The 27,933-nt window shown below is 38.1% G+C and overlaps 1 protein-coding gene across 2 annotated transcripts in view; it reads left to right on the forward strand.

Annotated features, from left to right (window-relative positions):
* The window catches only part of ARHGAP32 (Rho GTPase activating protein 32), a 168,545-nt gene that overhangs the window by 35,762 nt on the left and 104,850 nt on the right, over window positions 1–27,933 (forward strand). For both annotated transcript variants that reach the window (XM_036277053.1, XM_036277052.1), the window contains one exon: window positions 25,410–25,496. In XM_036277053.1, coding sequence (XP_036132946.1) covers window positions 25,410–25,496 — 87 coding nt within the window. The remainder of the gene's footprint in view (window positions 1–25,409; window positions 25,497–27,933) is intronic.

A 27,933-nucleotide genomic window follows, 5' to 3' on the forward strand; every position in this document is an offset into this window, starting at 1 on the left:
TTTTAGCTCTATTATAGTAGAAACATGCTTCTCTGTTTCAACAAGGCGGCCTAAAGTGCTGCTGTAATAAATTCAGTGTGTGCTAAACCTTCCTTGAAGTTCTACTACTTGTTAAACAAAGCCTTCACATTCAAAATCTTGCATATAAGCTTCCAACACACCTTTCTTGCCTTTTATTCATAATTCTATCTTACTTTTATTAAATGAACTATTCATTTACTAAGTAAGTCATGATTTTTCCTGTGTTTTAACCTTTCTTCCTATCATATCAAGTATTTTGCATATCCTACAAGGCCTGTAACAGATCTAACCAACTTCTTAAAAGCTTTCCCAATCTACTTCTCTTTCTACCTCCAATCTCTAGCAAATTAATTGATTTCTGAATCATAGCACATTGTATTGATATTGCTATAATTCACATGATCAAAAATTTCATTAATAAAATTAATCTTTTTTTGAGGTAAATTCATATAACATAGAATTCACCATCTTAACCCTTTTAAAGTGTACAACCCAGTGGTTTTTTAAATCACATTCAGAATGTTCAACCATCACTGCTATTGAATTCTAGAATGTTTTCTTCACCCACCTCCCCTCTTTGAGCAGTCATTACCTAGTATCCTCCTCAACTCGTGGCAACCACTAATTTGCTTTCTGTCTTTCTGGGTTGCCTATTCTGGACATTCATATTCATGAACTTACTTAACATAATATTTTAGTATATGTGCTGCCGAAGCAAAATAATATTTTAAAAGCTCATTCGTATTGTAGAATTTATCAGTACCTTATTCCTTTTTATGGCTGAATAATATTCTATTATGTGACTATATCACATATTATCAAGCATTCCTTAGTTCACAGTCACTTATGAGTTTTTTCCAGTTTTGGGCTGTTAAGAAAATGCTACTATAAACAATCATGTATATATTTTTTTGTGTGAAAATATATCTTCAAGTCTGTTGATAATTATGCCTTTGTGATTATAGCAACCCTAGTGGGTGTGATTAGATGGACATGTGCTTATTAGCTATTTATATATCTTCTTTGGAGAAATGTCTAATCAAATCCATATTTTAATTGGGTTGCTTTGCTTGTCTTTCTGATTGAGTTATAAGAGTTCTTTATATTATTCTGAATATTAGAGCCTTATCAGATTTTATATAATTTGTAAGTATTTTCTCATATTCTGTGGATTTTTTTTACTTTCTTTATAGTGACCTTTGAAGCACAAAAGTTTGTGATTCTGATGGTCTAATTTGTCTATTTTTGTTTTTGATAGGTTGCTTTTGCTTTTGTTGTCATATCTAAGAAACCATTGCCTATCCCAAGATCATGAAGATTCACATCATTGGTTACTTTTAAGAGTTTTATGATTTTGGTGCTTACATTGATCATTTTGAGTTAATTTATGTATATAGTGTGATGAAGGAGTCCAGATTCATTCTTTTGGATGTGAGCATCCAGTTTTCTCAGCACCATTGGTTGGAAAGACTATTTTTTCCCCTTGAATGGCCCTGGCACTCTTGTTGAAAATCTGTTGAACATAGATGTATGAGTTTATTTCTGGACTCTCGATTCTGTTCCTTTGGACCATATGTGTTCAATACCAGTACTGCACTGCTTTGATTATTGTACTATTGTAAAGTGCTGTGAAATTGAGAATTATGTCTTCCAACTTTGTTCTACTTTTTAAAGATCTGGCTATTCTGACTCCCTTGCATTTCCATGTGAATTTTAGGATCAGCTTGTCTGTTTCTGTATAAAGTTCAGTTGAAATTTTTATAGGAATTATGTTGATTCTTTAGTTTGATTTTCAGAATATTGCCCTCCAGGGCTTGGACCTAGAATATCTTTCCATATTCTTTAAGTTTTTCCACAATGTTTTGTATTTTCAGCATACAAATGTTACACTTTTTTATTAACTTTATATTTAAGTACTTTATTTCTTTCCATGCTGTTGTAAGCATTGTATATTTTTATATCATTTACCATTTTCCACTTTAATGGACATTGCTAAGCAATTACAAACTTCTTGTGTTGTGGGTATGTCTCACTTTTACTTCTGTAGAAATCAGCAGTCTCTCAATTGTAGGTGCTCAGTAGTCCTCTTGAATAGAAGATATACCTTGATGTTTCTTGTTAGATATGTTGGGGAGTTACTCATTTAACAAACACTTATTGTGTATTGGCTGTGCTCCAGGCAGCATACTATAAATTTAAAATATGAAAAAAATAAGAAAACAATATTTTTTCCTTTGAGATGTTTATACTTCTATGAGAGAGGCTTAAATGTAATGGGATAATTAGAACAAAACAGTATACATATTAGAATAAAATATGTTAGCTTGAGGGTAATATCACGTCTTTATTTATTCCTATATACATATATATTCAATGATTATGGAGAACTTAACTCTGTTTTGAAGAATTAGAAAATACAATGTAGAGGAAATAACATTTGATTATTATTTTAAAGGAGATTAGTAGGAGTTCCCTGAGTAAAACTAGGACATCATGAACAAAGACTAGTCAAAAGGCCATAAATTCATCATATCATTATTTATAGTAAAAAAAAATTAGATATAATCTTAACGTTTAAAAGTATGAGTATGTTTACAAATTATGGGCTATTCGCCCAGGGATCCTGTGCAATCACTAAATCATGTAGAAGATTTATGGAAGTGGAAACAATGTTTATATTATTTTGATAAATTAAAAAGAGCTCCAAGAAAGTAAGATACTGTTTCTGTAAAAAAAAAAAAAAAAAAAAAAAAGATTATATGTAAGTATAAAAATGGAAGAACTTGTAATTTTGGAAAGAATACTTTTTTTTTTCTTTTTTAAAATCTTTATTGTTGAGAGTATTACAGATGTCTCTCCCTTTTCTTCCCCCATTGCCCTCCTTCACCTGCCCCGCCCCAGGCCTTCACCACCCTATTGTCTATGTCCATGGACAATGCATAAATGCATGTAAATTCTTTGGAAGAAATACTTTTAATAGATAGTCAGAAAAAAAATGACTTACTTGTTGAAAGGTTAGAGGAGAGGAGTGTGATATTTTTTCATAGATGGTTTTGTAAAACAGAATTTTTCTCTCTTGTTCTGAAGGACAGAGTAGTTCTTAAACCATATTTCACCTTTGGGAGCACAACAGGCACTGAGCATCCTTGAGTATTCCTTTGTTTCTAATTTAACTTGTACCTGATGAAATAATTCCCAAGCCTGTGCTTTAGATTGCACAGATGTATTTAAATCCTATGTCAGCTCATTTCTAGCACACGTTAGCCAAATTATCTGACAGTCCTGTTCAAACCTCAGGTCAGTAGTTCTACTTGTAAAATGTGGTGTAAGATGGCATTGCCATGCCGGGGAGCAGGGAATGATACTGGTGTGCTGGAGAATGTGGGGCCCGCTGGTAGTATGTTCTCATTGTGCCATACTTTTGATTTTGGCACAATGTAAGAATATACTGTATACAACTTACAACTTATCACAATAAATTTTAAAACCTACATAAATGGATGATTTTCTAAGAAGATATAAATGATAAAACTGACCTAAAGGTACACAAAATAACTTGAAATTGTAAGTTCATTTTGGTCTTGTTTTTCTTATCTTCATACTGGGAAGGAAGTGCAGTTCCTAGATACACTGGAACACTACATGACTGCTAATGTTCTTTCTAGCTAAGATGTTGTAGATGAATAGTGAGTTATGATTTAGACAACCTGGATATGACAAGGTGAAGAGGAAATAGAATGTGATGGAATCAGGAAAGGCCGAACCATGTCATGTTATTTTAGTCCATTTTTATAGAGCATGAATAAACTGTCTTTAAAAATTATGCAAAGAATTACTCTGGTCATAGAAATACATTGTTGAAACACCTTTATATTCCTGGGGCATACTCTACTAAGTTAAATATTTTAAAAATAAATTTCTTTTTTTTTTTAAAAATTCTATTAAGACATTATGATTTTTGTTTCTGTGTTCAACAGTGATGTTGACCTTCATACTGTACTTATCCACTAGCCCAATTAGGGGGAATGTAACTGATCCACCCCCTCTTAAAAATAAATTCCCTGGAATAGTTTGTAGAAATGGGGATTACCTGTTTTTGGAAGGATTAGTAGAATTTTTTTTTTAAAACCTTTTGGTCCTCGTTCCCATTGAGGGCTTAATCTTTACCATTTCAAGCTATGATTTGATTATTGGTCTAGTCAAATTATTTTGTGTATCATTAGGTCAGTTTTATCATTTATATCTTCTTAGAAAATCATCCATTTCCTGTAGGTTTTAAAATTTATTGTGATAAGTTGTATACAGTATATTCTTAAAATTCAGTCTTTTTTTAGAAACCAGTTTGTGATTTAATTGATCAGCTTGGGCCTGTCTGTCTCCTTCCTTCCTGCCTTTCTTTCTTCCCTATCTCCCACCCTCCTGATCTCCCTCCTTCTAATACTGTTAGTTTTTAACCATAATTTTTTCCATTCTACTTTTTTGGTGTTTGTTATTTTGTTTTTGTTATTCGTGTCTTGAATCCAACATTTAGTTCTTTTACTTTCTTTTATTCCTGAAAAAGAATTGTGAATAACAAACATGGACCTACTTGCTGACTAAAAATTAGCTTTGTTATAAATCAGCTCTGTCAAATATTAATATTATTCTATACAGGCTTTCAAAAGTTCGTGTACACCACTTCCCATTACACCGCTTTACTTTGACAAAATACCTACATTAGTACCTGTTTAACTAACGGAAAAAAATTTGAAGAGGTTTTTCACTTTTTTGAAAAAAGGTGAAATGTGAAAATAGCCTTCAGCATTTGTTCTGCATTGGCCGTTATAGAGGCAGCAGCACCCAGAGCAGTGAGACTGGCCCTGCCCAGCTCCTTCCCTAGAACCACACCCGGCATCTAGCACCAGAGCTTTGAACTGTGTCTGTGAGTGTCCGGGCTTTATCCTGATTTATTCTGTGCATCTGTAAGCAAGATGTGTCCTAAGGTATTCGAAAAGTCTAAGGGTGTTATGCTTAGCATACAACTGGATGTAATTAAGCATTGTGATTGTGGTGAAGGAAATAAAGACATATTATGCATGTGAACTTTGGGTCTGAGACCACTCAAAATTTTTTTCTTATAAATTAATGGTAATTTCTTCTTCACTTTTCTTTAGAGAAATCAGTTCTGTAGGTACAGTTGATATTTTATTCATTTTGTTATTTTTAAAAAAATAATTTTTAACTTTTCAATTACAGTTGAATATTATATTAGTATAATATATGTTGTGTTATTCTAACATATTAGTTTCAGGTATACAAACATAGTGATTAGACAGTTATATGGCTTAAAACTAATCATGCTAATAAATCTAGTACTTCTGTGACACCATACATAGCAATTACAATATTATGTTACTATTGCTTTTTTTAATATATAAATATGTGGGATCTTTCTTTTTATTTTTAATTGATTTTCGAGAGGGAGAAAGAGCAAGAGAGAGAAATATTGATTTGAGAGAGACACATTGATTGGTTGCCTCCCATACACACCCTGACTTGGATGGAACCTGCAACCTAGGCATGTACCACGACCGGAAATCGAACCCACAACCTTTCAGTGCACAGGATGGATGATGCTCCAACCAACTGAGCCATACTGTCCAGGGCTATGTTACTATTTTTTATAAGTTCATTTATGTTTGGAAATTTCTCCCCTGAATAGTACTTCGAACAAACGCTATAGATTTTGACATGTAATGCTGTACTATATTTTGTTTAGAGATGTTGAAACCTCAGAAAAAGAAAAAAGTAATTCTTATAAAATACTTCTTGTTTTAAATAAAACCACATATAGTTTGAGATTTTGTAAATTTATTATCTTTATTGTACTTCTCTCTGTTGTATATCTCCATTGTTCAAACACAAAGGTTTATTCAAATTTCAGAAAAAAATGTTTCAGTAAGAAGGAATAAAATCTTTTGCAATGTGCAAAGATATAATCAGGTCATTCTGTTTTATCCACTCAAGCCATCACTCTCTTCTGCTTTGCTTTGTGTGGCACCACCATCTAGTGTGTGGGACACTAACATATTTGTGTGGCTTACATCTTCTATGATCATTCGCTCATCTGAAGCTGCGAATTATTGTTTCTTCTTATCCAATTTCATATAAAGCATTAAGCTAAATTAACCTAAATACAAGAGGTGAAATTTTAACTAAAATAAGGTGTAGGAGGAACAGCAGCTGAGGCTTGGGAGCAGACATACATCCCCAGGCAGCAGCAGCACAGATTGGCAGCTAAGACCCATCCCCAGAGGCATCAGCAGAGGCTGATCAGGAGCGGTGCCCCAGCTCAAGCAGCAGCAAGGCTTGGACAGCCAAGACCTGCCCCTGACAACTGCAGCAGCGGATTTGGAATGGAGCCCCTCCCCAAGGCAGCAGCAAAGTCCCAGGAGCAGAGCATCCTCAGCCCAACAACAGTAGAGGATTGGGACCTGAGAGCACACCCTGCCAACAGCAGCAGCAGTAGCAGTGCAAACTGGAAGCTGACACTTGCCCCCAGCAACGACTGATCAGAAGCTGAGCCCCACCAGGCAGCAGCATATCCCACAAATCCCAGCAGAGTACCAATGGAACTCACGCACCCAGTAGTGTACCAGCTGGACCCATGCGTCCCAGGCAGCAGCAGCATAGATTGGCAGCTGAGACCCATCCCCAGAGGCATTAGCAGGAGTGGTTCCCCAGCCCAAGCAGCAGCAAGACTTGGGGAGTCAAGACCTACACTACAGTCCAATACCAGCTGCCAGTTATCAATCCTCCAGGACCCACAGCAGGCAAGCAGCACCATACATAAAGCAGTCTGGGAGGCACAGCAGCCTTATTGGATACACACTGACTTGCCTACACATTCCAACATCCCTCACCGGGCCTAGAACTACCAGATTGCTAAAATAGTGACACAAAGAAACAGTACCCAAATGAAAGAAAAAGAGGAATCACCAGAAAAGGAACTACAGGAAATGGAAGAAAGCAGCAACTTGTCAGATAAAGAATTCAAAGCAATGATTTTAAGTGTGCTCAAATAATTTAGTGAGAACTATAAGCAACTTAATAATAGTTATGAAGAGCTCAGTGAGAACTACATCAGCTTAAAAAGAGGTAGAAGCTATGCATAAAAATCAAGAGGAAATAAAGAATGACATAGCTGTTATGAAAAATACCTTACAAAAGGGCTCAGTAGTAGATTAGAAGAAACTGAAGACCGAATCAGTGGCTTAGAAGACAAGATAGATGAACACACCCAAATAGAACAGCAAATGGGAAAAGAAAAAGAAAAAAGCAGGAGGAGAGTTTAAGGGAGCTTTGGGACAATATAAAAAGTAACAACATTCACATTATAGTGGTACCGGAAGGAGAAGAATCAGAGAAAGGAATAGAGAACCTGTTTGAAGAAATAATGACAGAAAACTTTTCTAAACTAGTGAAGGAAAAAGCCACAAGTCCAGGAAACACAGAGAGTCCCAAGCAAGATGAACCCCAGAAAACCCACAGCTAGACACATCATAATAAAAATGGCAAACATTAAAGACAAAGAAAGAATCTTAAAGGAAGCAAGAGAGACACAGAAAGTTACCTACAAGGGAGCTCCCACTAGACTGTCAGCTGATTTCTTCATAAAAACACTGCAGGCCAGAAGGGAGTGGCATGAAGTGTACAAAGTAATGCAAGGCAAGAGTCTGAATCCAAGACTACTCTATCCAGCAAGGCTGTCATTCAAAATTGAAGGAGAAATAACGAGCTTCACAGAAAAAACAAAAACAAAACAAAAAAAACGCTAAAGGAATTTACCACCACCAAACCAGCACTGCAAGAAATGGGACTGTTGTAAGAAAAAGAAGAAACAGAGAGAGAGAGAGAGAGAGAGAGAGAGAGAGAGAGAGAGAGAAGGGGAGGGGAGGGGAGGGGAGGGGAGGGGAGGGGAGGGGAAGAGAGGAACACAGGCATGAAATACAAATGGCAACTAATAACTATCTGTCAATAATAACCTTAATGTAAATGGCTTAAGTGCTGCAATCAAAAGACATAGGGTAGCTGATTGAATAAAAAAAACATGACCCATATATATGCTGTCTACAAGAGACCCACATCACAAAAAAAAAAAGACTCACACAGGATGAAAGTGAAGGGATGGAAAAAAATTTTTGAAGCATGCTCAATATTTGACAAAGGTGGCAAGAGTAAAGACAGCCTCTTTAATAAATGGTGTTGGGAAAATTGGACAGCTACATGCAAAAAAAGTGAAACTAGACCATCAACTTACACCATACACAAAAATAAACTCAAAATGGATAAAAGGCTTAAATGTGACCCGTGAATCCATAAATATCCTAAAAGAAACTGTAGGCAACAAAATTTCAGACATCATATGCAGCAGAATTTTCACTGACACATCACCTAAGGCAACAGAAACAAAGGAGAAAATGAACCCATGGGACTACATCAAACTCAAAAGCTTCTGCACAGCAAAAGATACAATCATCAAAATCGAAAGGCAACCCACTGTTATGGGATAGCATAATTGCCAATGATATATCAGATAAGGGGTTAATTTACAGTATATATATATAGAGTGCTCATACAACTCAACAAAAGGAAAGCAAAGAACCCAATTAAAAAATGGGCAGAGGAACTAGACACCTCTCCAAACAGGACATACAAATGGCAAAGAGACATATGAAGAAATGCTCATCATCACTAATCATCAGAGAGATGCAAATTAAAACAACAATGAGGTATCACCTCACACCTGTCAGAATGGCCGCCATCAACAAATCATCAAACAACAAGTGCTGACGAGGGTGTGGAGAAAAGGGAACTCTAGTACACTGCTGGTGGGAATGCAGACTGGTACAGCCACTATAGAAAACACTATAGTGTTACCTCAAAAAGTTAAAAATTGAACTTTTATTTGACCCAGTGATCCCATTTCTAGGAATATATCCTAAGATGCCTGAAACACCAATCAAAAAGAATATATGTACTTCTATATTCATAGCAGCATTATTTGCAAGCACTAAGATCTGGAAATAGCCCAAGTGTCCATCAATAGATGAGTAGATAAAAAAGCTGTGGTACATATACACAACGGAATACTATGTAGCTGTAAGAAAGAAAGATCTCTTATCCTGTGAGATGACATGGAGGGTCTTGGAGAGTATTGTTCTAAGTGAAACAAGCCAAGCAGAGAAAGACAAATATCACATGATCTCACTTATTTGTGGAATATAATGAACAAAACAAACTGATGAACAAAATAGACCCAGAGACATAGAAGTAGGGTACAGACTGACAAACCTTAGAAGAGGGGGTGGGAGGGGGGTGATAAACCAAAGAACTTATATGCATGTATGCATAACCAATGGACATGGACAACAAAGCTGGGGGCGTGGATTGGGAGGAGGGTGTCAATGGGGGAAAAGGAGAAACATCTGTAACAAAAATAAATTAATAAAAATATTTTTTAAAAAAAATATGGCATAGGAAAAGTCTGAATTTAATACCTACTTCTTGAGCATTCTTTACTAAAGTTACTGTGCAAGGAAGGGCCTTGGAAATGTTACTATTACTTTCTGTAAATTAAATACACTCTTGCCTTGATACTGAGAAATGTGGAAAGAGGTGGTAATGTTTGATCTGAGTGTGAACATTTTTTTTTTTATCCTCATCTGAGAATATTTTTTGATATTTTGTTCAGATAGAGTGAGAGGGGGAGAGAGAGAGAGAAACATCGACGTGAAAGGGACACATCAAGTGGTTGCCACCCACAACGACCCAACCAGGGCCGGGGACAAACCGCAACCGAGGTACGTCCCCTTAGCGGGAACCGAACCCGGGTTTCTCCAGACCACAGGTCAATGCTCTAATCGCTGAGCCAAACCGGCCAGGGCTGAGTGAACATTTTGAAGAGTAATAATATGAAACAAAAATCTTGACTTTTCATTTTAAAGTAGTGATCAGAATTATAATAAACAAATACAAGCCGATATTTATTTAATGATTTCTGTGAGCCAGTTATTATACTAAGTACTGTTTGTATATTCTCTAATTGAGTCTTCACAACAGTTTCAGATAAAGAAATTGAGGTAAAAAGCATGTAAGAACTTACCTAAGATCACAGCTGGTAAGTAGTGGGGTCTGTATTAAGGCTGTGGAGCCATTGTGCATGTTCTTTGGTAGTACTAGAAAAGAATGCACTAACAAAACTATTGTTTTTAACAAGAAGGTATGAACCATAGTTTTGAAATGCTCTACATCCTTTTATTTTTATTTTTTTGCCTTTTTGTTTTTAAATTTTATTTTTGTTACAGATTTTTCTCCTTTTTTTCCCCAATGACACCTTCCCCCCCTTCCCCACTACCCTGTCCCCGGCTTTGTTGTCCGTGTCCATTGGTTATGCGTACATGCATATAAGTTCTGTGGTTTATCTCTTCCCTCCCCCCACCACCCTCTCTTCTGAGGGTTGTCAGTCTGTACCCTACTTCCACGTCTCTGGGTCTACTCTATTCCTCAGACCATTATGTTCATTATATTCCACAAATAAGTGAGATCATGTGGTATTTGTCTTTTTCTCTTTTTTAGAGAGAGGGGAAGGGAAAGAGAGGTAGAAACCTTGATGTGAGAGAGAAATATCCATTGGCTGCCTCCTGCACACCCTCTACTGGGGATCGAGCCTGAAATCTGTGCATGTGCCCTGACTGGGAATCGAACCAGGACCTCTCAGTCCACTGAGCCACACTGGCCGTGCTAATTGTCCTATATCTTTAATGTAGTTAAAGGTCAGGAGTTTGATGCATAATAGTGCAGTGTGACCATGTGATCTTAAATAAATTCCTTAACTTCTCTGGTCCATGAAAGTTTATAGAAAAATATATCAGCAATAAGTTTTGGTACATGTCTCTGAAACTTTCACTCATTAAAAAAAATGAATTAAACCAATGGAAAGGTTATTTCTTCCATCTTGTTAATGCTACTTTCAGTTTCAAGAGTAACTTGTAGATAATTCCAGTTTTAAAAATCTTATATAGAATATATATGTGTAAAACCATTTGAAACAAAAGCCGTGGTAATTCTCCTCTTTTCACCACTACAAAAAAATTAAGTTGTCCTCAAACCTAAACATAAAAATTTAAGCTCTACTTTTTTTTTTTCTTCACATTCTGTAGTAATAATACCAGCTCTTATGCCAGGAAATCATTGTCGTTTGAGGGGAGGATCTGAAATGAAAAGTTCATAATGTTAATTGTGACTGCTGTCATCCAATATCTCGTCTGAGATTATCCAGTCCAAGAGTTCGGTTTGTAAAATTGGTTTGAATAATGAAAAAATATATATCAGAGTTGCATTGCACATGTAATTTACTTCCAAGAATTTGACCGAATATGCTAGTAAAAAAAGTATTGTTGAGTCTGAAACTGTTGAGTTCTGACATGTTACTCTATCTATAAGCTAACAAGTCAGCTTACTACAATTATAGACATTCACACTCTAAAAAGAATATGAGGTCTCTAGATCAGACCTTTTATTTACTTACAGAGTAACTTGTGTTGGTTCCCTCTGCCCCAGTTCTCCATGGGTGATGCATTGAGAAGTGGTTCTCAACTCTCCTAATGCCGCGACCCTTTAATACAGTTCCTCATGTTGTGGTGACCCCTCACCATAAAATTATTTTTGTTGCTACTTCATAAATGTAATTTTGCTACTGTTATGTCTTAGACGACCACTGTGAAAGGGTCGTTCGAACTCCAAAGGGGTCAAGACCCACAGGTTGAGAACCGCTGTTTAGGTGTATACTGGGATATTGCACCACAAGAGACAAACTCTGAAATTATGAAACTTGGAGCCTATATTGGATAGCTGGAACTTTTTCCTTTTGCCTCTCTGGATATATAGAGAGAAAACTTTGTTCTGGAATGTAAACAGATCCCCCCGGGGGAAAGAGGGCATGAGAAGGAAAGGTCTCCACTTTATAAACACCCTGGGATATAAACATCTGCCTCTGAGGGACAGAAAACGTCTCTTTCTTTGGAGGGTTCTATTTTTAGGGTTGCTATTCAGTCATCCTTTAACCCTGGTTCGAAAGCTGTGTGCTCAGAAAGTTCTGACCATACAGAAATGTGGAAATGTCCATGAAGCATTGTTTCCTGACAAGTATATGTTTTGGAGTGAGCATCTGTAAGATGGGAGATGTGATTCTGGGTTGTGTCATTTAATCACATTTCCCATGTATTCTTCATGCTGTGGACGTCTCGATGAGCTGACGGTGATTCTAATGTCTGAAGATGAGCAAACTAGTTACTTAAATCTGGTTCTCAACATAGGAGACAGTGCTCTGTCTCAATTCTGGAAGGAAAAATGGAGTATGAGGCTTATTAGGATGCATGTAGGTCTCTAGCTTTTTCCAAAGAAATATGAAGTGCCGTTTTGTCTGTTACTGATTTTTGCCTTATGTTCTGAAATTAGAACTCAGGTCACTTATCACTCACCTAAGATGTAACTCTAATATAGAGTTATTCTTCCACTTGGCATTATCCACTCAGGAGTGTTAAAGTAGTATTTTCACAGTTATGTATTAGGATGTTTTTGGTGGACATTTTTGGTGGATGTTTATGAGTGGACCACATAATACTGTGAAACAGAAATTATCTTCATGTTTTCACACTTACTATAGGCTACAGAGGTGGAGTTTACAAACTTCAGAGGTATGTCATAGTGAGATTGCAACCGTAACAGAACGGAATAAAAGAAGAGAACTCTTGTGCCCCATTAGCAATCTGTCGATTAGGCTTTGATGAATGGCTTTTTATGTGGGTGAGGTGATGCATTTTTACCAGATTTATGCAACTGATTTCCATGCTACATGTAGAAAAAGGACTTTTCTGAATATTTGAAGGCTTTCTGAGTACAGTTTTATTTTTAAAAATACTGACAACACTAATTGCAGATTGGTTACCATGGTGATAGAAAAGTGAATTCAGTATAGGAGAAATAACTCCCAAAATAGATTTGTAAGGAATCTAGAAATATGGGACTTGAAAATTCTGTTTTTCTTATAGACAAAGCATTGAGATATCATTAAGTTGAAGGAAATAAAAATAATTTAAAGCAGTATGTTCATGTCATTCTATAGGCAAATATAGTCTAATTGTTCATAATGTATGCTCTTGGCACATGTGGTTTCGGTGTGGTATGAAACCTTGCTGTTTTGACTTGTGCATAGGGTGTCTTAAAACCTACAGACAATTCATTCAGAACAATTTTATTGAATATCTTGTAAGAGATTCTTTCCTCAGGGGAGACAAGCAATATACCAATAAACATAAGAAAAATGTAATACATGTCGTAAGATTGCTTATAGGTATTCACAGGCAAGAGAAATTATTTCCCGTGGCATGCAAGGAATTCTTTAATGAAGACTGAGTAGATTTTGGATATGCAAAGACAGAAGTGAAGAGCAATAAAACAAGGAACATTAGCTTAAACAAAGGTACCCGGAAGGGCAGGGATGAATGAGTTAGAATGATTATGGGAAAACGTGGGTTGGAAGATATTTGCAGAAATGCCTTTTTCCAGAGAGCATCTAAGGTTTTGGACTTTGCATTTAAATTACTTTCTTAGTAGGAATTGAGAAAGTATTGAAGGATTTGAGAAGGAAGTACCATGATCAGTGTGTGAGGGAAATGTAGACAGACCAGTTGGAAGACTGCTGTGATCATCTAGGCTGCAGTTGTCTAGAGCAGATACTGTGAGGCCCAGAACCAGGGAAGTAGCAGTGGAGAATGGAAAAAGAAAGGAACAGGTGTGAGGCAAGTTTTGGGAGATAGGGGAGTTTAGGGAATCAGAGTTGAGATTAGATCTTGACCCTGGAAATATGAACAGAAAGGAGGATGTGTGTAGAGGAGGAGTGGTAGAGGAATCTAGGATGATTAGGTTGGTTAACTGGGTGAATGGTATGCTATGTGTTTACTTAGGAAATTAAGGAGAAAGAAGAGAATATGGGAGGAAAGATAATGAATTTAGTTTTGAAATTCATTGTCCAGTGAGACGTTTGTTTATTCAGTCATTTATCAAATAATTAGTGATCCTTAGTTAAATTTCAGATACTTTTAAAGGTGTTTGGCATTGGCATACACCTATCTCATATTTTCCTTATATATTATGGTTTAAAAAATCTGCCAAATGTGTATCACAGATACTTTTATCCCAGCTTATAACTCATCTTTTCACTTGGTCTTTAGTGTCCCTTTTGTGCTAACTCTGAGGGTTTTTTTTTTAATCCTCACCCGAGGATATTTTTCTATTTATTTTCAGATAGGGTAGGGAGGGAGAGGAGGGGAGAGAGAGAGAAACATCGACTTGAGAGAGACACATCAACTGGTTATCTCCTGCACGACCCCAACCAGGGCTGGGGACAAACCATAACTGAGTTCCGTGCCCTTCATTGGAATCGAACCCGCCAGTCTTTGGTCCGCAGGCCGACGCTCTAACCGCTGATCCAAACTGGCCAGGGTTCTAAGGTTTTTTATGCAGTTAGTTTTATCAGCCTTTTATTTTTCTCTATTCATGTTTTAGCTAAGAAATTCTTCCCCACCCTGTGGGCATAAAGTTACTTTCCTATATCTTTATTATTATTTTACATTTTTAATTTTCACACTTAGGAGGTTTAATTTACCTGGAATCGTTGTAAGTTATTTTAGAACATTGACTAATAAGTAGTATTTCTTTTTCCCAGTGGTTTATAAGGTACAGTCAGTCACATATCAATGTCCAAGTGTGTGTGTCAGTTGTCTGACTATCTTTTCTGATCCATGGACTGCCCCTTTGCCAATATTACTGTATTTTTTTTTAAATCCTCACCTGAGGATATTTTCCTATTCATCATCAGATAGAGTGGGAGGGAGCGAGGGAGGGAGAGAGAGAGAAGCATTGATATGAGAGAGACACATCGATTGGTTGCCTCCCGCACGACCCAACCAGGGCCAGGAACGAGGTACGTGACCTTGACAAGAAGTGAACCCGAGACTCATTGGTCTGTGGCCAACACTCTAACCACTGAGCCAAACAGGCCAGGGCAGTATCACTGTATTTTAATTAATAGGTTTCTGTTTGTTTTTGTTGTATAACAAATAGCTCAAAATTTACTGAGCTAATGTGACAAGCTTTTTATTATTTCATGATATTTGGATTGCTCAGCTGGGCAGTTGTCTGTAAGTGTCCTTTGACTCTGTCATGCATTTGCAGTCACATAGTGCTAGTAGCTGGGGCTGGATGCTTTTGCTTTGGTGATTCTCCAGGGAGGTCTTTTTATTTTTATTTTTTAAATTAATTTATTTTTGTTACAGATGTTTCTCTTTTTTCCCCCTGCTGATTCTCCCTTCCCCCACCCTCCCCACCCTATCCCCTCCTTTGTTGTCCATGTCCATTGTTCATACATACATGCATATAAGTTCTGTGGTTTATCTCTCCCCCCACCCCCTATTCTGGGGATTGTCAGTCTGTACCCCACTTCCACGTCTCTGGGACTACCCCATTCCTCAGACTGTTATGTTCATTATATTCCACAAATAAGTGAGATCATGTGATATTTGTCTTTCTCTGCTTGGCTTGTTTTGCTTAGAATAATACTTTCCAGGTCCCTCTATGTCATCTCAAAGGACAAGAGACCTTTCTTTCTTACAGCTGCATAGTACTCCATTGTGTATATGTACCACAGCTTTTTTATCCATTTGTCTACTGATGGACATTTGGGCTGTTTCCAAATCTTAGCTATTGTAAATAGTGCTGCTACGAACATGGGATACATATATTCTTTCAGATTGGTGTTTCAGGCTTCTTAGGGTATATTTCCAGGGGGTCTTTTGTCTACATGACATTTCATTGTTCAGGGCCTTTGCATGTGTTCTTCCTTCAGTAGCAAACTATAGACCTTTGACATGGTGGCTTAGTGCTCTAAGAGGAAGTAAGCAGAAGCTGTTAGATCTTTTAATCACTAGTATTGAAAGTTTGAGAACGTTGTTTTCTTCATATATCATTGGTTTAAACAGTCATAAGTGTACCATAAATTTAAAAGGAGGAGAAGCCGGCTGGTGTGGCTCAGTGGTTGAGTGTCAACCCATGCACCAAGAGGTCGCCATGCACCAAGATTCCTGGTCAGGGCACATGCCATGGTTATGGGTCAAATCCCCAGTGAGGGGGCATGCAGGAGGCAGCCAATTGATATTCTCATCAGTGTTTCCATCTCTCTCTCTCCCTCTCCCTTTCTCTCTCTCTCTCAAATCAATAAAGAAAAAAAAAAAAGGAGGGGAAAAAAAAAAACGCATCCTCTTTTTTTTGTTTGTTTGTTAATCTTCACCTGAGGGTTTTTTCCCCATTGAATTTTAGAGAGAGTGGAAGAGCGGAGGGGCCGGGGAGGAGAGAAAGAAACATCAATTGGTTGCCTCCCACATGCACCCTGACCAGCCCCAGGGATTGAACCTGCAACCCAAATATGTGCCCTTGATCAGTAATTGAACTTGAGACTCTTTGGTGCATGGGCCTATACTCTAACCACTGAGAAATACTGGCCAGGGCAGAATATCATACTCTTAATCACCATAGCTTCATAATACAATTTGAAGTCAGGAAATGTGATATCTCTAGCTTTGATTCTGTTGCTCAAGATTACGTTAACTATTCTGGTCCTTTTGTGATTGCACATGACTTATGGGATTGTTTTTTCTATTTCTGTGAAAATCGTGATTTTTATTCTTCATTATGGTATATCACATTTATTTGTTTGTGTATGTTAAGCCATCTGTGCATCCCAGGGATAAATTCCTCTTGTTCATGGTATACAATCATTTTAATGGCTGTTGAATTTGGTTTGCTGGTATTTTGATGAGAGTTTTTACATTCATGATAATCAGGGATATTGGCCTGTAATTTTCTTTTCTTGTAGTGTCCTTGTCTGGCTTTAATATCAGGGTAATGCTGACTTCTAAAATAAGTTTGTGAGTGTTCTCTCCTCTTTCTTTTTTTATTTTTTATTAATCCTCACCTGAGGATATTTTTTCATTGGTTTTTAGATAAAGTGGAAGGAAGGGAGGGAGGGAGGGAGAGTGAGAGCTAGAGTAGGAGAGATACATTGATTGGTTGCCTCCTGCACAACCCTGACTGACTAGAGCCAGGGATTGAATTTGTAACCCAGGTATGTGCCCTTGATCAGGAATCAAACTTGTACCCCTCTGTCCACAGGCTGATGCTCTAACTGCTGAGCAAAACTGTCCAGGGCTCACCTCTTCATTTTCATTGAAGAGTTTGCCAATAATTGGTGTTAATTCATCTTTAAATGTTTGGTAAATATCACCACTGAGTTCATTAGTTGAGGACATTTTCTTTTTTGGGAGGGTTTTTGAGTACTGATTCAATTTTCTTGTTATTTGTTTAGGATTTCAATTTCTCCATGATTTAGTTTTAGTAGTTTATATGTTTCTAAGAATTTGTTTATTTTATCTAGGTTATCCAGTTTGTTGACATATAATTGTTGATAAAGGTCTCATGATCCATTGTATTTCTTTGGTATCAATTTTAACTTTTCCTTTTTCATTTATAATTTTGAGTCTTGTCTTTTGTTTTGTTTTTTAGTCTAGCTAAAAGTCTGTAATTTTTATCTTTTCAAAAAAACCAATTCTTAGTTTTATTGATCATTTATATTGTTTTTCTAGTCTCTGTTTTATTTCTATTCTAATCTTTGTTTTTTCTTTCCTTCTCCTAACTTTGGTCTTAGTTAGTACCTTGAGGTGTAAAGATATGTTGTTTATTTGAGATCTTCTTTTATTCTTATTGTATGAATTTATTGCTATACACCTCTCTTATAACTGTTTTTGCAGTGTCCCATATGTTTCGGTATGTTGTATTTTCATTGTTTTTTTCCAGTTATGTTTTTGTTTTCCTTTGACTTCTTGTTTGATCTATTGGTAGTTCACAAGCGTATTGTTTAATTTCCATATATCTGTGATTTTTCTAGTTTTTCACCTGTTACGGATTCTAGTTTCATACCATTGTGGTTAGAAAATACACCTGGTATGATTTTAGTTTTTTTTAATTTCCTAGGACTTGATTTGTGACCTAACATGTGATCTATCTAGAGAATGTTGCACGAGCATTTGAGAAGCATGTGTATTCTGTCCAATTTCTTTAAGATAAAAGGAGTGACTCACAGCAGGGCCACATAGATGAGGAGGTTCTGTGTGGAGGAGATCACATCCTCGTGCATCTTCCGTTTCATCTCCTCAGGGTCCAGCTTTGGTGCCAGTCCCTCACACGGAACATTGTGGCTCTGCCTCACCGGCTTCCAACTGCCACACTCTGCTCTTCTGTGTATTGTTTTCTTGTTTCCTTTAGTTGTCTCTGTTTTCTTGTATTTCATTGGACTTCTTTAAGGTGATTATTCTGAATTCTTTGTCAGCTCATAGAACTCCAATTTTTAGGATTTGTTACCTTTGGTGGTGTCGTGTTTCCCTGATTTTTCATTATTTTGTGTGTTTGCATTGGTGTCTACACATTTGCAGAAGTGGTCACCTCTTCCAGTCTTTACAAGTTTGTTTTGGTAGAGAAAGACTTTTCACCAGTCAGCCCAGCTTGTGGTTCTGAGTGGGCCACTTGGTCATGTCTGCAGAAAGGTGGAGCTTGCTGCTGGGGTCATTGGTGGATGAGGCTGCTGCCTATTGGCTGAGGTCAGGTGGGGTTGCTGGCTGGACTTCACCATCAGGCAGGACCACTTGCTGGGTTCTGTGATTGGGTAGTGCTGCATGCTGGGCTGTAATCACTGGTTGGTTGTGGCTACAGACTGTACTTCCTGATCAGTTGATGCCTCTGACTGAGTTGGGGTTCAGGCAAGCCTGCAGGCTGGGATCCATGATTTGGTGAGGCTGAAGGCTGTTCTGTGCATTTGGGTGGGGTTACAATTTGACTATGTGATGGTAGGTTGGGCCCCAGAGGTCTTGCCATTCATTTGTATGGGGTAACTTGCTGGATTCCCCATCTAGGCAGGGCTTGGTCAAGAGTGATCACTGATTAGATTCCCAGGTTGGGCAGGGCCACAAGGAATGCCTTGCAGTTAGGTTTGGACTCTGCATTGGTTAGGGTTGGTGACTATGCTCCATGGTTGGCTGGTCTATTTACTGGGGACTCCAGTTGGGTGAACTGTTGATTCTGACCCCTGGCCTAACATGGCTGCCATTTTGGCTCTTTGGTTGGGTAGAGACATTGGCTGGGTTATCTTGTCAGACAATGTCACCAGCAGGGACATGGTGCCACCTCTGAGATCCATTAACTGGTTGTTCTGTGTCCTGTCTCCCTTCTTTGTCACTAGGTGACTTAAGGGGACATATCTCGGCCATTTCTCCAATGTTCCTGAGACAAGACAGAGGTGGGCCTCTTGACATTTGCTTCTAAACACTGGGGAAGGTGGATACCCATCTTTGGCTTTTTTTTTTTTTTTTACCTACTGGAGAAACCCTATTCCCAGGGAATCCCTTTCAGTGTGATTCTCTGGGAGAGGAGCAAGGTTGTCAAAGTGAAACCATTTCTCTTACCTAATTTTCAGCCTAAAGGTTATCAATATCTCTACTCCTTCTCTTAAGCAGTACCAGTACCTGACAGTGTTTTCACTAGGATCACATTTTCTTGTTTCATGCTAGGGTTGTCTAGGATTATAGTTCCATCTCTTTATCCTCTTGATTTATTAATATTTTTCTTATACAGTTAAACTATATTTAGATTTTTGATGTCTTTAGAAATTGATGTCTTTAGAAAGTTCTCATCTGATCTCACCAAATAGTTCTCTGCCTTATTCTCTGTCTCATTTCCTTCTGGTGCTACAGTTGTGCGTATAGTGGTCTGGATTTCTCTCAGAGGTCTCAAATGTGCTATTGTTACTCTTGCTTAGTCTTGTTTTTATCTTATTGTTTTTACTTTGTTCTTTCTAATGACCTGTCTTCAGGTTCAGTGATCCTTTCATTTGCTATGCCCAAGTTGGCAGTTCATATCTGATATAGTTTTTATTTCTAGCATTTTATTTTGAATAAAATCTACTAGATTTTCTCATATTTTCATCCTAATTTTAGAATTTCTATCATAACTTATCTCATTATTTCAATATTATTTCAATATCTGGGCCATTTCTGTGTCTGATTGATTTTATTATTTCCTCTCTTGACCTTTGATCACAATTTCTTGCTTCTGTATGTGTTTTTAATTCTTTTATGCCAATTATGTGAAGTCAGTAAATATTTATATCCAGGAATGGTGCTTATCGCTTCTTCTTCTAGCCTGTTAGGTGGTTATGTTATATTATTAGTCATGTTGCCTGAGGGGCTGAGTCAAGCTGACCTGTAGCTTATACAGATTTGGCCTTTGTGGCAGCTTTAGTTTATCATTACTTTTAAATATTTTGAGTGGAAGCTCAGGGGGTGTTTTTTGTTTTTGTATTTTCTGTTGGGGGGATCTGAAAATTGGTAAGATACCTGAAGATCCATTTGTGCTTCACTGCTGAGCTGTTAGACATCTGAACTGGTGGAGAGCTTGTGCTTCTTTCATTGCATGCTCTACTGCCTGGTTGCTATTTCTGTCTGTTCTCCAGACAGAGCTCCCTTTCCTGTACCCAACCCCAGGTCTTGGTGTGTAGCTGCCTCATACTCTGTGAAGCCCCCGGTGCCCCACTGGTTTTTTTCTCAGCTTTCCTGTGCCACCAAAAGCCTTCTATTGTTGAATGTCCGAGTGCCTCAGAGTCCCAACCTGTGTCAGTTCTGCTTTCTCACTCTGTTCCCCTTCTGTAGCAGTTAGCTGCCTTATGCCTGGAGAGACTGCATGAGCTTCATGGGCTGTCTCTCTCACTTCTGCTCTTCCCACAGCCTTTAGTGTGCTTACCTTACACACTTGGTGAATACCTGTGGGAATCAGTCAGTGGATGGGTGTGGACTGTGTTACTCTGAATTGTAGTTTATCGCTGCAGTTGCATGCAGTCATGCAGGGTTTGGCTGGTTTCTCCTAACCTGTCTATGGCAGATTCTTGAGCCTCCTGTATCTTTTCCAGGCATCCAAACACATTCATTAATCTCTTTTATTTCATGAAAGTCTTGTCACTTTCTGCAACTTAATTCATTTAGATTTCATTTCACCCTTAATTTTTTATTTAAAAAAAAAAAGAAAAGGATTTTGTAGTTAATCTGGCTTATTTTGGCTAGTGTGAGAATGATTGTTGTTACCTTGTAAATTTCTCTTACTTAGTACCAGGAGGTTTTTTTTTGTTTGTTTGTTTTTTAATACTTTCTTTGATACTGCTTTCTAAAACAGAATACATCTTCATTAACCTTACATTTCTGATAACATTAACTAATGATTTATAACATTTATTAAGTACTCACTGAGTGCCAGGTGCCTTGGTGAGCACTTGAAATGCATTATCTCATATATTACTCAAAAAATTGAGAATAGTTATTATTATGTCATCTCCATTTTTCAGATGAGAGATTAAGTAGGAAGGTCAATACTACATCACCTGTAGTGACATTTTTTAAAAACTCATCTTTATTGTTGAATGTATTACAGATGTTCCCTCCTTTTTCCCCCATTAACCCCTCCTCCCTAATCCCGTCCCCCTTTTGCCTTCCCCACACTCTTGTCAGTGTCCATTGGTTATGCATATATGTACAGAAGTTCTTTGGTTTATCTCATCCCGCCCTCTCTCCCCCTTCCCTTTGAAGTTCATCAGTCTAACAACCAATTTGTAGTTCTTAATTCCTTCATCTTTTTCACCCATTCCCCAGCTCCCGTCCATCTGGCAAGCAACAAAAAGTTCTCTGTATCTAGGAGTCTGTTTCTGTTCTGCTTGCTCATTTTGTTTGTAGATTCAATTGTTGATAATGTATTAATTGCCATTTTATTGTTCATATTTTTGTTGCTCTCCTTCAAGAAGACCCTTCAGCATTTCATATAATACTGGTTTGGTGGTGATGAACTCCTTTAGCTTTTTCTTGTCTGGGAAACTCTTGATATGTCCATTGTTTCTAAATGATAACTTCACGGGATAGAATAATCTTGATTGTAGGTCATTACTTTTCATCACCTTGAGTATCTCTTTCCACTCCTTTCTGGCCTGCAGAGTTTGAGAAATCAGCTGACAGTCTTATGGGAGCTCCTTTGTAGGTAACGAACTGCTTTTCTCTCACTGCTTTTAAGATTCTCTCTTTGTATTTAACCTTTGGCCTTTTGATGATGAAGTGTCTTGGTGTGGACCTCTTTGGGTTCATCTTGTTTAGGACTCTCTGTGCTCTGGACTTGTATGTCTGTTTCCTTCACCAGGTTAGGGAAGTTTTCTGTCATTACTTTTTCAAATAGGTTTTCAATTTCTTCTTCTCTCTCTTCTCCTTCTGGCACCCCTATGATGTGAATGTTGGCATACTTGAATTTATCCCAGAGGCTCCTTACACTATCCTCATTTTTTGGGGGGATTCTTTTTCCTTTTTGCTGTTCTGACTGGGTGTTTTTTGCTTCCTTATATTCCAAATCGATGGTTTGCTTTTTGGCTTTACCTACTCTACTATTGATTCCCTGTAAATTATTCTTTATTTCAGTTAGTGCATCCTTCATTTCTGACTGGTCCTCTTTTTTTTTTTTATCCTCACCCGAGAACATTTTTCCATTTTTTGTTCAGGTAGAGTGGGAGGGAGAGAGAGGAACAGAGAGAGAGAGAGAAACATCGATGTGAAAGGGACACATCGAGTGGCTGCCACCCGCACGACCGACCAGGGCCGGGGACAATCTGCAACCGAGGTACATGCCCTTAGCGGGAACCGAACCCGGGTCTCTCAGGACCGCAGGCCGATGCTCTAACCGCTGAGCCAAACCGGCCAGGGCTGACTGGTCCTTTTTTATGTTATTGATGTTCTTACTGAGGTCCTTGAAGGTCTCACTAAGTTCCTTGAATGTCTCACCAAGTTCCTTGAGCAACCTTATGACCAATGTTTTGAACTCTGCAGCTGATTGATTACATATCTCCATTATGTTTAATTCTCTTCCTAGAGTTTTGTTCTTTTCTTTCATTTGTAACATGTTTCTTTGTTTCCTCATTTTGGCTTCTTCCCTGTGATTATTTCTATGTGTTAGGCAGAGTTGCTATGTCTCCTAAGCTTTGTAGGGTGGCCTGTTATTGTAGGTGTCCTGTAGGATTCAGTGGCACAGCCTCCCTGATCACCCCAGCTGGGCCCTCGAGGTGCACCCTTACTGTGGACTGTAACCCTTCTGTTGTAATTGAGTCTTGATTGCTGTTGGCACGTCAGTGGGAGGGATTCACTCAGGCTGATAAGCTGCAAGGACTGGCTATGTCCATTGACCACTGGCCTCTGACTACATTGGAGGATCAGCTGTGTAGAGGCCTACCACACAGAGCAAGACTTACTTCATCAGGGCTCGGGTACCCACTGAATCCACTCATTGAGTGTGTCACTTATGGAGGTGGTTGGGTGGTGGTGTTTCGATGTCTGAAGCTGTCTACTGGGTGTGCTGGCTCTGGGGCAAGGTCAGCCACTGCCTGTGTTCTATCCAGGGTCACCCAGCATAAGCTACAAGTGATCTGCAGATGGCTGCTTTTGTGCTGTGCTTGGAGGTGTCCAGGAAAAGCCAAGTTGTGAACGAAGGCTGGCTGCTTCTAATGCCAGGCCTGGGGCCACTTAACAAGAGATATGGGGCTCCCTGAGACCAGAAGCTGTTTGAGAGATTTTAGGAAACTCTGAAGCAGGATCCAAGACAGGTCAATCCTATGGTAAAGCCTTTGGAAACAGCTTGGGTGGGCCCAAAAGTTGGGTTGGGCAGAGCCTCAGGGAATCACCAGGGTGGGGCAAACATTGTGAGCCAGGTTGCTGGAGTCCCAGATATGGTGGCAGACAGGTGCCCCAGGGAAGGGTGCACCAAAGGAACATCAGCCTCCACTAGCATGTCTGTCTAGGAGAAAGCCACCTCTCCAGCCCTCGTCCCAAGGCCAAACAGCTCAGTTCTTCCCTGTATGTCTTTCAAGCTGCCTCCCCTGGGAGCTTAGAGGGAGCAAGTCTGAGTAAGTCTGTGCTCAGGCCCTTTAAGAGAAACTGCCTGGGGATCCCGCAGCCTCAGCCTCCCTTGGCCTCAGTTCCCACTGGTTTTTCCAGCCAGAAGTTATGGAGACTTCTCTTCTTGGCACTGGAACCCTGAGCTGGGTGCCTGGTGTGGGACAAGGACCCCTCACTCCTCAGGGAGGACCTTCCCAGCCAAGGTATCCTCCTGATTTTATCCACCACACATGGGTGTGGGACCAGCCTGTCCGCCTCTGCCCCTCCTCCCAGTCTTGGTGTGGCTGCTTCTTTAATTTGGTAGTTGTAGGACTTCCATTCAGCTCGATTTCAGGTGGTTCTGAAGGATGGTTGTGTTGTGGTTTAGTTGTAATTTTTATGTGGTTGTGGGAGGAGGTGAGACCGCATTTACCTATGCTACCATCTTGACCTGAAGTCCAGTAGTGACATTTCTGATTTCAGGGTTGTTTATTTCTGGAGCAGAGTTTGCAGATTCACATCCCTAGACAGGTAGGGCAGGCATGTAAGAAACGAGTGCAATGAATAGGGTATGAGACATAACAAAACAAGCAGCATGATGAATGATGGTTAAATTCAGCCTATGCTGTGGTGAAAAAATAAAGAGTAATAGATTCAGTGGCAAAGTCTCTTGGGGAGGGGTCGGTTACTTCTCAGCTCCAGCTAGTTGTTGCCCATGTGAGAGCATGGGTCCAGTATTCCAGATTTCCTGATTTTTCAATAAAAGTCAGAAATGTGTATTTTTCATGTGGAACAACTCAGTTTTTAAATGTTAGCTGGTGGTTCAAATAAAAATAAAATAAAATGCAGTGTGCAGAGCTACATGAAGAGTCTAAAATAAAACATCTGTAGGTCCTGCCTGTCCTCTGGGCAGCCAGCTTGCTGTGTCTGTAATAGAGCCTGAGCTCTGTTAAACCAGCTGGTCACCTGGTGCTCAGTGGCCACCTTAATGCCTTCCTTTCACCTATGTGCTATAAATTAAGGAAGTGAAAACCTGCTCTTGAATGAATGTATTTTATTTACTGCTGTTATGCATGTGTGTTTGTTTAGATATAAGCTATAATTCTTAGAAACACATTTTTTTTTTTAAATCCTGAGTTCTTTATCTGCCTTAAAGTAGTAGAATTCTATCATAAAGCATATCTTACTACATTAAGTTGATATGTGAGAATCCAAGTATTACTGAATACTTTATTTGTTCTCGTTCATTAATCATGACTCTCCCTCTCTTCTGCCCCTTCTTCTTTGACACAGCTTTCACTTTCGGAAGAACAGAATGATGTAACAAAAAATGGCTGTGAATCTAAAGAGCTGGTCTACCTCGTGCACATTGCTTGTCAGGTATATTTGTGCATGTGTTCTCCATTTCACATAGAAGTTAATAAGAATTTTTTTGAGCGATTATTAAATTCCTTTCTGTAATGCATTTCTCATATTGCCTAATAGAATTCACAGAAAAATACTTTCACAATATTGAAATGAAATTGGACTATGAATGACTATTGTTAAGAAAATAAATGGTATCTGTTAAAAAAGAGAAAGAAATGTGTTCATACAGTACTAAGTGGAATGCACAGTTTAGTATTACAACTCACATATCTTCTCTGCATTTTCAGAAAGTTAAGGCTTTAGACACTTGTGAATAAATACTAGTGAATATGGTAACACAGATGTTATGTTTTCTTTTTCCTGGTCATTTTCATCTTTCTGTATGTACTCAGAGATGAAACAATAATTTAAAAGAATCACTTTTATAGATATTTAATTTACCAAATTCAATAAAAATTCTTCTTGTAAAGTAAGGGACATACATTGTTTATGGTAAGATAATAAGAACACACGTAATAAAAGAGCAGACTGCATTGTCCGTGCCTCAGAGACTCACATTTTTAACCAAGATGGTAATTTCCACTGTTGGGTAACACTGGAATGTGTGTATATTTTGAAAGTGTACTATTTCTTGATGCTCAGTAGTAGAACTATTATGTGGGTAATTACTATGACTTGCTTTTATTTTATTTTATCCTCACCTGAGGACATTTTTGCATTTATCTTCAGCTAGAGTGGGAGGGAGAGAGGGGAGAAAAGAGAGAGAAACATCGATGTGAGAGAGACACATCAACTGGTCTCCACCCACACGATCCCAACTAGGGCCAGGGACAAACTGCAACTGAGGAACGTGCCCTTTGTGGGAACTGAACCCAGGACTCTCTGGTCCGTGGGCTGATGCTCTAACCTCTGAGCCAAACTGGCCAGGGCTATGATTTGCTTTCAATGAGATTTAAAATATGTCATATGTAGCCTTGAGTATTTTCTTCATCAAGTAATGAGTTAATACAGTTTATTTAGTCTGTGTTCATTGAGCCGTCTGCCTGGTTTTTAATTAGCCATTGTAAAGTAAGTATTTTTGAAGAAAATTTTCTTGTATGCAAAACTTTTAGTTTTCTTTGGGAGAGAGTCAAATAGGGGCATTTATGTTATTTTTTTCCTAAAGAGTACTATTCATGTACCTGAAGTTAAAAATTAAATAACCTGAAAAAGACAAGTTTTTGGTCTTGGTGACCTTAAGGAAAACCTTTCAGAATTAAATTCTTTTATTGATAGGTGTCAGAATATGATGTTGGAAATTGAGTTTTGCTTTTATATAAGTAAGGTGTCCAAAGTCACATATTGTTTATCCATGTTTTATTGTATGTCATCTTGGTTCCTGTGAAGAACAGGCAGCTCTGAATCACTAAATTTTATGTCATGTTTCATAAAAGTTTTCTATTTGGTGAGTTCATTCATAAGTGAAAATATTAAGTGCTTTTATGATGAATCTTTTCTAAGAGATGAATATAAAATATATCTTCTTTATCTAGAGTACATGGTAGGCATGTCATAATGAATATATTAATCCTTCTGTACCCTAACACTCTTTAGCATCTTTTCTTCTCACTATTAATTTACATGTGTTCTGAGTGAAAATATTTTTATTCTCATAAGCGAAACACAGTGTCACAAATATCTGTGCTGTTTTTTAAAAAATGACCTTCAAAAGTTATCCATGGTATTTTGATACCATATATTAGAATGTATAATTGTTATTTGATTATGCTTCCATGAATAGTGACCTAGATAGTTAGGCTATTTCCTGGTTGTAAATATCTTGTCAAGCTGCTTAGAAAATTTTGGTATACTATTTATTACATCAAAGTAGTAATTACTGCATTGTAATAATGCCATCACACTTCTCTGCCTCAGTGCAAGTAGTGCTTGATACAGTCCCATGGCTCACCTTCTGTATTATTGCCATATATCTCAGCCATAAACCATATTAAATGAGAATCATACTTTTTTATAAGGGAGACTCACAATCAAACCCTCTAATTTTGCAAATGAGGAAATTGAGGCTCAAATGACTGAAGTGGCTTTTCTAAGCTGAAATCATAGCTGGAGCTGATGAAGACTTCAGTTTTCTGCTTGCCAGTTTTTTCTGCATCTCCTTGGAATTCACGGGCAACAGCAGTTTTGAGTGATTGCTTAGTCTTCAGATAAGATAAGGTCATAACACACTGGTGTAATCTGTCCATTCCAGAAGCTGTTTATGCATGTGTTTCATGTTTTTGCTAATTTCTAATTTTAATAATATGCTCTTGAAATTCTTTTTATTTAACCAAAAATCTTGGTCTTTTATCTTAACCCACTCTCTTCCCTTGTTCTTTTATCTTAGAAAATGGCCAATTACATAGTGATCTTTTCCCTTTCTGTAGGTTAAGCGATACTGATTCCTTTAGGT

Source organism: Molossus molossus, unplaced genomic scaffold (assembly GCF_014108415.1).
Source record: "Molossus molossus isolate mMolMol1 unplaced genomic scaffold, mMolMol1.p scaffold_m16_p_22, whole genome shotgun sequence".
Classification (NCBI taxonomy): domain Eukaryota; kingdom Metazoa; phylum Chordata; class Mammalia; order Chiroptera; family Molossidae; genus Molossus; species Molossus molossus.